The 8,881-nt window shown below is 32.3% G+C and overlaps 1 protein-coding gene across 1 annotated transcript; it reads right to left on the bottom strand.

The window, feature by feature from the left end:
• Positions 1 to 570: 570 nt before the first annotated feature.
• On the bottom strand, positions 571 to 8,607 carry LOC126839835 (uncharacterized). Its single transcript, XM_050575257.1, has 6 exons — positions 8,474 to 8,607; positions 8,047 to 8,150; positions 7,666 to 7,734; positions 2,197 to 2,283; positions 1,728 to 1,812; positions 571 to 871 (listed from the first exon to the last, which is right to left on the bottom strand). Exons 1-6 carry the CDS (start codon positions 8,532 to 8,534, stop codon positions 606 to 608), a joined length of 672 nt encoding a protein of 223 aa, XP_050431214.1. The 5' UTR covers positions 8,535 to 8,607; the 3' UTR covers positions 571 to 605.
• Between the last annotated feature and the right edge of the window lie 274 nt (positions 8,608 to 8,881).

The following is an 8,881-nucleotide window of genomic DNA, read 5'->3' on the forward strand; positions in this document are numbered from 1 at the left end:
TCCTAATCAACTATCGGATAATGGTTTTCAACAAAACAAAGAAAAAGTTCTCCAAGTTTTATAATATGGTTTTTGACATAGATACGTCTTATGGCTGGCGGTCATTCTACAAATTTGTCTGAAACGTCACGCTGAATGTCACACTGGTCTTTGGTGACCAAATATATTGTACAAATCAGTAAAATGTTTAATGAGGCGGTCTAAACACAAAAGGTATATTTTATCAGTTAACATCATCTTTGAGAATACATGAAAAATATAATTGTAATTTTTTTTCCCGTGGTCATTTGCGGATTTTAAACTTAATGTTATAGTTTTAAGAACAAATTAAATTTAATAAACACTATTATTCAAAAAAAAAAAAACAAAAAATCAAAACACTAAAAAAACGCAATCCAAAGAGTTAGTACAAACACAAAACATAGACTGTTTACCAAAATCATTAATATGGATTACTATTTAAACTAGTAGATTCAAATTTTATGATAAATTTAAAAAAATTTTATGATATTATTTATGACAATTTTTCAAATTAATTTATAATATGTAGCTAATAGCTCACACCTCGGACAACGTCAAAACCTAACGAATATTCTTGAAACATTTTATGCTGTACATTTTAAAGTATAGTTTATATTTAAATGTAAACCTATTAGACATCCGGGATATAAGATATCCTTTACATATTCAGTAAAACAATACTTTGCAAGATCTCGACAGTTTTGTCGGGTTTTCGTTAACTTTATGTCATCGTCAGTCATATTATTAGGGCAAAGAGTTGTTATCCATTTCAATTTTTCTGCATCCAAGGTTTCTAGTGTCTTATCCAAACACAGTTCGTATGTCACCGGAAATATCGTGACGACCAACACTTGGAGTACATGAAAATTATAAACGTTATAATTTTAAAAAAAGTTGGAATAATCCATCTAATTTAAGACACTCATTTTTCGGAAAGAAATGAAAATTTTCTGGTTTTAAAACTTAAAATTTTTAAATGCATTAAATGTCTAATTTAAAATTTGATAACAAGCTGATTACGCTGCTAAAATGTTGTCAAATTTATGACTTAGAAATTTACGGACTTTTAAAACAGTTTGATAATATTTTGACTATTTTGAAGCTATATTTATATATGTATTAACACTAAACAGAGTATGTGATGATTATTGTAAAATCTAAAGGTCTACTTTAAGACTACGTTTCACTTAATAAAATTGAAACAATGGAATCATATATTCCAGTATTTGTGTTCGAAAAATCATAGTTTCTATTAATTTATTTAAATATATATAATAAGAAACAAATCTGCTAGTTGCTAAAATATTATATTATTACCAAATTGCGTATTCACTCTAAAATCTAAACACAATATTAGACTACCAAGGTAGTCGCATGATAACATTTTTACACAGACAAAAAAATATAAAGTAGCATAGCCAAAAGCTAGGCTTGGCTTAAATGGATCAGACGATATTGTATTGTTGTAAGAAGTACCAAATTGAAATGATTGTATTATTAAAAAATTGTGTATTGACTAAACAGAATAGGAGACAAACAAGTTTGTCCAAACTGAACTTAGCTCATTTTTTACCGACATTTTTGCCACAGTCAACTTTCCCCTCACTTCGTGCATAATTTAATTTGGTTAATGGCTATTTTTAATAATTGTTGAATCAAAAATCATATTCGTATAAAGTAAATGGAAAAAAAAAATCAGTAATTACCAAACAAGGTGGACAATTGATATAATCCTTTTTCCTTTAGACAACCAGACAAGTCTTTGCAGGCTTGGTGGATGAAACGCATGTCCTTTATAAAAACAAAACAAAAATGCATATGAAAAGCTGCACGTTAGTTCTTTTTATAATTATTAATTTTAACTAATAATGACTATAAAAGTATAACAAAAAAATAATTAAAAATAAGTTTAATATCTTTTAAGTTATTTACCCGGTATGCTAAATCGAACATAAAATACTGTATACAAATTATACTACGTTGTTTGATTGTAAAATATAATAAATGCAATAAAAGTTCATGCTTATAAAGAAATTACCACGTCGGTATCTATTCTCAATACTGCCTTTTTTAATAAAATAAACGTCAATTGAATTTTACATATTCATCATATTCCTTCCTAACCTTACGTTATGTGTCATTAATATAATAATTAGGGTTCGATGCGTGCTTTACCTCCTCTTTTGGTTCGTCTTCGCCATCGGCACCACCAACTGTCGCTTCCATTTCTCCATTTGCATTGTTACTACTAGCTGCCATGTACTTTATATATATATAAAAAAAATGGAATTTAAAAGCTACACGTCAGTTTTTGTAAAACTAATAAATTTATCATATTATTTTATCCACGAATATTGTTTATTAAAAAAAACATTTTTATTGATAACTAGATTATAGTACCTACTTACAATTAGTTTTATAATATGATAATAGGGTACGACTTTTTAAAATTTGGACAACTTTTGTCTCATAACAAAATATTATTTAAGATTCTATCTCACTCCGAACCTGATCGTTGACCATGCAACATCGTGCTCCGTTATTTCATCTAGTTATTATCAAACATCTCGTTACATTTTTCACCGTTTTTCTCGTATTAAAAAGTAATCTTTTTGAAAAAGTGCCTGCTTTCCAACGAGTTGAACATCTCATTTCTACATCACCTCTGAGCCTCATCATTGTCTTTTTGGTAATTTATTTAATTAATATATTATTAATTGCTAATACTGCCATCGCGACCGCGCTCGGACGGTCCGCTTAAACCAGTTATTGCTATCGCGCGATAAATTTACCTGTCGCCATGAACGAAAATAACAAAACAGTACCTCCGTTAACAATAAAAGCGTCACGTATACAGAGCGTGCCAAATCGACTTTCGCTTTCTTCAGATCTATCCGATCATACTGATGGACTTATTACTCCTAATAGCACTAAGCGACTCGGCTCTCCGGGCCTATCACCCAATAGTAATAAACATCAAAAAAATCAAAATAAATCAACAAAAAACGACTCTGAATTTCAAACGGTTAAATACAAATCTAAACCGATATCAACTGAATCATTAGCAGGGAAAAATAAAAAACATATAACTGTTTTTGCTTCCTCTAATAGATTTGCTCCACTTGACATCGATAATGCTGAAGACGAAAATATCGAAATAGATCAGACGGGCAACGACCTAAATGAGGAAATTGAACAAACAAAAATCAAACCTCCTCCACCTATTTTCATCCGTGGAGCATTAGATTTTCACACACTTCGAACATGTTTAATCGATATAATCGGCGCCAATAATTTTGTTGTTAAAGCAACTACCAAGAACTTAAAAGTCCAAACTACCAACTCCGACTCATATAGATCAGTCATCAAATATCTAAAAGAAAATAAGGCTGAGTTTCATACCTACCAAGCTCAAGAAGACAAACCCTTCCGAATAGTCATTCGTAATCTCCACCCTTCCACTCCAACATCCGAAATAGGCTCAGCGCTTGAAGAAATTGGGGGATATACAGTCCGAAATGTCTCCAATGTTTTAAACAAAACTACAAAAAATAAACTCCCAATATTTTTCATTGATTTGGAACCCGCTGAAATCAACAAGGACGTCTTTCATATTAACTCCTTACTAAATACCAAAATAAGGATCGAGGAACCATATAAAAGACGCACTGTTATACAATGTACAAATTGTCAAGAATATGGTCATTCTAAATCATACTGCGCACACCCTCCAAGATGTGTTCGTTGTGCCGCTTACCACCCAACTTCTTCCTGTACGAAAACTAAAGATCAGCCACCAGTTTGTGTTCTCTGTGGAGGAAATCATACCGCAAATTACCGAGGATGCCAAATCCACAAGGATCTTCAAAAACTACACTATGGTAAAAAAATTCCAAATAGAAAATATAATTCAATAAAATATGTAAATTACAGTAATATTGTTAAAGGGGGGGACGACTCCGGTTATAGAACTCGTCAGGATCCTCCTGATATTAAAAATACCTCATCTTTTCCAAACCTAACCCACCAACATCTCCATTCCAACGCTCCAAATAATACACCCCCAAATGCAACTATTAATCCACCTGAGTTTAATATAGCTACTCAACTTTCCTCCTTCATTTCTGAATTTAAATTAATAATTAACCCTCTCATATCACTACTCACAACAGTTATAAATAAACTTATGAAAGATGGTCAGTAATCAACCAAATATAAACGTACTAAAGATATTGCTTTGGAATGCTAACGGTTTAAAACAACATGATTCTGAACTGCTAAATTTACTATCAGAAAAACAAATCGATCTGGCACTTATTTCTGAAACCCACTGTAAACCAAACACTAAACTATTTTTCCCTGGTTTTAAGGTTTATAGAGCTGATCACCCCGACAATACTGCTCATGCAGGATCTGCTATTATTATTTCCTCTAAAATCCAGCATCAGTTACTCCCTATTAACCAAACCCCTACTATACAGGCAACTAATATCCAAATAACATTAAATCACACACCGATCAAAATATCTTCAGTTTACCTTCCCCCTCATCCTGCTATTACTTCGACACAACTAAAAGATTTTTTAAAATCCCTAGGGCCAAACTTCTTGGCTGGGGGCGATTTTAATGCCAAACACTCCCAATGGGGTTGCATATCCGACAACTCAAGAGGAAAAATACTCCAAAAAATCATTAACAACAACAATTACACATCCATATCGCCAAATGGTCCTACCTACTGGCCCCAACACGAAAATAGACACCCTGATATATTAGATTTCTTTCTTTCAACACTACCTAGAACTATGAAATTCTCTATTAATAACCTAAATGACCTTAGCTCAGACCACACTCCTGTCCTTCTAAAATTAAATGAAAGTCCAGAACTTAATCTTATACATCCTTCTTTATCACAAGGCCCAGTAAATTGGAAAGAATTCTCTGAAATTATGCAAAACACTACTAATCTAAATATCTCCCCTTAAATCAAAAATAGATATAAAAAACGCTGACCAAGACCTCGTAACTTCTGTACAATCTGCCGTTCACAATGCGTCATATCCAACCAGTAAACATCAATCAAATAATCATACTTTGCCTTTATATATTAAAACGTTGATTTCCGATAAAAGACGTGCACGCTCCAGATGGCAGAAATATCGATATCCTTCCGACAAACAAATATTTAATCACTTAACGAACACTATTAAAAAATTAATAATAAAACACAAAACTGAGTACTTCGAAAGAAAATACCAGTCCTTAAACTCAAAAGATGGCTCACTTTGGAAAACTACCAAAAGCTTACTTAACATAAAACAACAACTTCCACCTATAACTGGCCCAAATGGATCCTTGGCCATCTCTGACAAAGAAAAAGCCAACCTTTTCGGAGAGCATTTTTCCAACATTTTCAAACCACATACTGACGTATTTCCCAACCACGAACACTTAGAAAAGGTTAATATTTTTGTCAATAGTCCTCTTCCAATGTCATTACCTGCAAAACATACCTCACCAAGTGAAATAAAATTTTTAATAAATAAATTAAAAGAAGGGAAATCACCAGGACATGACCTCATAACTAACAAAATCCTCAAAAATTTGCCAAAAAAAACAATTGTTCTAATAACTTATATTTTTAATTCCATGCTGCGAATTTCTTATTTTCCATTAATATGGAAAATATCCACAATAATTGTTATCCCCAAACCCAACAAATCAAAAATTGAGATTACTTCCTATAGACCTATCAGCTTACTCCCAACTCTCGCCAAATTGTTTGAGAAAATTATACTCATAAGGATAAGACCAATATTACATGCCCACAACATAATTCCTAATTCCCAATTTGGCTTTAGATCCAATCACTCGACTGTTCACCAAATTCACAGACTAACAGATCAAATTTGTTCTTCCTTTGAAAAAAAACAATATTGTCCGGGGTATTTTTGGATGTGGCCCAGGCCTTTGACCGTGTATGGCATGAAGGCCTACTCTTCAAACTCAAATTGTTTCTACCTGCCCCATATTACTTAATAATTCGTTCTTATTTAGAAAATAGAAGTTATAGAGTCAGATATGGTAATTCCTTTTCACCATACCACCAAATTAAAGCAGGAGTGCCCCAGGGCAGTGACCTCTCCCCTGATCTATTTAATGTTTTTACGGCTGACATTCCAAAAACACCAAATACTATTATGGCTACTTATGCAGATGACACTGCAATACTCTCCCCAGGAAATGATCCAGAAGTTACTTCCAATTTCCTTCAAACTCACTTAAATCTAATTGATTCCTGGTCATCTAATTGGAGAATTAAAATTAATCCAGATAAATCTGTGTACGTTCCCTTCACACTAAAAAAATCTGTTCCACCCCCTCCCCAATTCCAAGGAATACTTATTCCAATATCCTCGGAAGTCAAATATCTTGGTGTCACACTCGACAAACGACTAACTTGGGGCTCCCACATTAAATCTAAAAGAAAAATTCTGAACAGCAGACTCCATTTACTACGTCCAATCCTCAAATCAAAATTACCTTTCCACACTAAAATTATTATATACAAATCCCTATTAAGGCCTATTTGGGCATATGCAATCCAAATTTGGGGATGTGCAAAACCATCCCAACTTCGTACCTTACAAGCTTTCCAATCTATCACTCTACGTATTATCTCTTCTGCCCCATGGTATGTATCAAACTGCACACTTCAAAATGACTTTAAAATAGAACTAATAAACCATTTAGCCATAAAACACTACAAAAAATTTCATTCCAAATTACACACTCATTCTAACCCTTTAATATCTCAACTTGCTTCTAATTCACTCCCCGGAAATCCACCTCGCCGACTCCGAAGACATTGGTGTCGAGATCTGTTAATACAATAATTCAAATTAATCTAACTAAAAATAATTAGAACAAAAATCACGTTGGGTTCTATTACTGGATAGCCTCCCTCCTCATATCAAATCACCGTTTCTATTTGTTTATTTTTTTTTCCCTCTCTCTGTATATATAACAATGTAACTATTTGCTTATTATGCCTTGCAGCATAGATTGTAAATACTCTTTAATAAATAAAAAAAAAAAAAAAAGATTCTATCTGTGTAAAGGGTAGATGATGTTTGAGATGTACCCTACTTTTTCAAGATACAAATAATTATGCAAATAATAATTACATAACGAATAATTGATTGACAGTTCTTAAAACGCCTTAAATTTTCTCACATTCTAGTAAACGTTTATTTTTCACATTTGTTTAAATTATCTACCCTTTTGACTAAGACTATTTCTGTTTCATAGGATATTGATGTAACTCTATAAAAGGTTGCTTAATTGCATAATATAGTGTTTAATAATCATACAATATTTTTCTTTTTTTTAGACACTAAATGCTAAATCAACTATACTGTTATTAAACGACTACATTGTTTGACTGTATAGTAAATTGAATAAAACTAATAGTATAATATTCGGGCCTACGTGGTTATTTCCAAGTTGATATGTATTCTCATTAACCCTTTTCTTTTTTTAATAAAACAAATGCCTACTAAATTTTACATATTTATCATATTGCTGTCTAACTTTGGGTTGTAAATAATCAATATGATAATCGAGTTCTTATGCTTGCTTTACCCGACTTGATGATATGGCTCCACTACCGGCACCACTAAATGTTGTATTGTTACCTCTTGCTGACATGTCCTTTTAAAAAAAAAAAATGAAACTGAAAAGCTGCACTTCAGTTCTTTTATAATCGAAAACTAAAATATACTGTATTCAAATGACTACTTTGTTTGATTATATTATAACGTTATATAGGGTGAAGGAAGGTATTTTCGTGGCATAAGCAAAATAACAGTTATTTTAACAATCAGTGTGATTTTCAAGACAATTTTCTAATAGGGAATTACGCGATACGATCAAACAAACATATCACGAAATTGCTTATGCCACGAAAATACCTTCCTTCACCCTATTATACAAGTTTATATCTATGGGTATAGTTATTAATACGTTGCTGGATTTGTTGTACAATTCGGATTGGGATAGGCTAATAGGTTCATTAATTGTTGTCGCTTCCGTATCATCACTCGAACTGGTACCACTGACTACAACGCCTAAACCAACACAAAAATAACACATGTTGTAAAAAAAAACCTTGTGGCCGTTTAATGAATTGTGTTTGGCCACACCGCTTTTGTGCGCTACCCATACGATTATACATGTTGCCCGGTAGTGGATTATTTACAGTTATTACTTAGCCAATTAAATGATGTAGAGATAAATATAAATGGGATACAAATTATGATCGAGCAGTGTGCAGCTAAAACCCGACAAATTGTAAGATGTATAAAATATATAGTTGGACTGTCAATGAAAGAGACTAAAGTGTGTTCTACCTGTGCTTGTCATAATACTAATATCACACAGTGTGACTTACCCGAGCGTAGGATTGTGAAAATCACAAAGACAAAATACAAAACGAGTTTTAAATCGATCATAATAAAGTATTAATTGAAAACTACTTGTTATGAGTAAAATGTTTTAGCAAATGAGCAACGTTAAAAACTTCAATAGTGTATTCCTCGACGACTGCAATGGTGTACAATTTTTGTAATAGCACAAGTCAAAAACTTAAAATCTAGAATTTATCGTACTGACAGCTATTCAAACAGGGGACGCCGTTAGCTGTAGCCGAAAATTGTTTTATTAATTATGTTATTCTTACAATGTAACAGTTGCTGTTTACCGGGAAAACATAGTGCGTTAATGTGAGACTATATTTTGTGGAACGAGAATTGAATTTTAATTATTCGATAAAAATGTTGTCACTGTTATAGCAATTAAA

This window comes from Adelges cooleyi, unplaced genomic scaffold, assembly GCF_023614345.1.
Source record: "Adelges cooleyi isolate 19-005CV unplaced genomic scaffold, UGA_ACOO_1.1 ACOO_flye_CR_arks_rails_tigmint_CR_PRNA_308, whole genome shotgun sequence".
Classification (NCBI taxonomy): domain Eukaryota; kingdom Metazoa; phylum Arthropoda; class Insecta; order Hemiptera; family Adelgidae; genus Adelges; species Adelges cooleyi.

Excerpts from the sequence above, each read along its gene's own strand:
- LOC126839835 (XM_050575257.1), bottom strand. The coding sequence starts at position 8,534 with ATGATCGATTTAAAACTCGTTTTGTATTTTGTCTTTGTGATTTTCACA. Across the intron at positions 7,735-8,046 it reads TGTACAACAAATCCAGCAAC|GACATGTCAGCAAGAGGTAA; the intron begins GTATTAATAACT and ends TTTTTTTAAAAG. Across the intron at positions 2,284-7,665 it reads GAGCCATATCATCAAGTCGG|TACATGGCAGCTAGTAGTAA; the intron begins GTAAAGCAAGCA and ends ATATATATAAAG.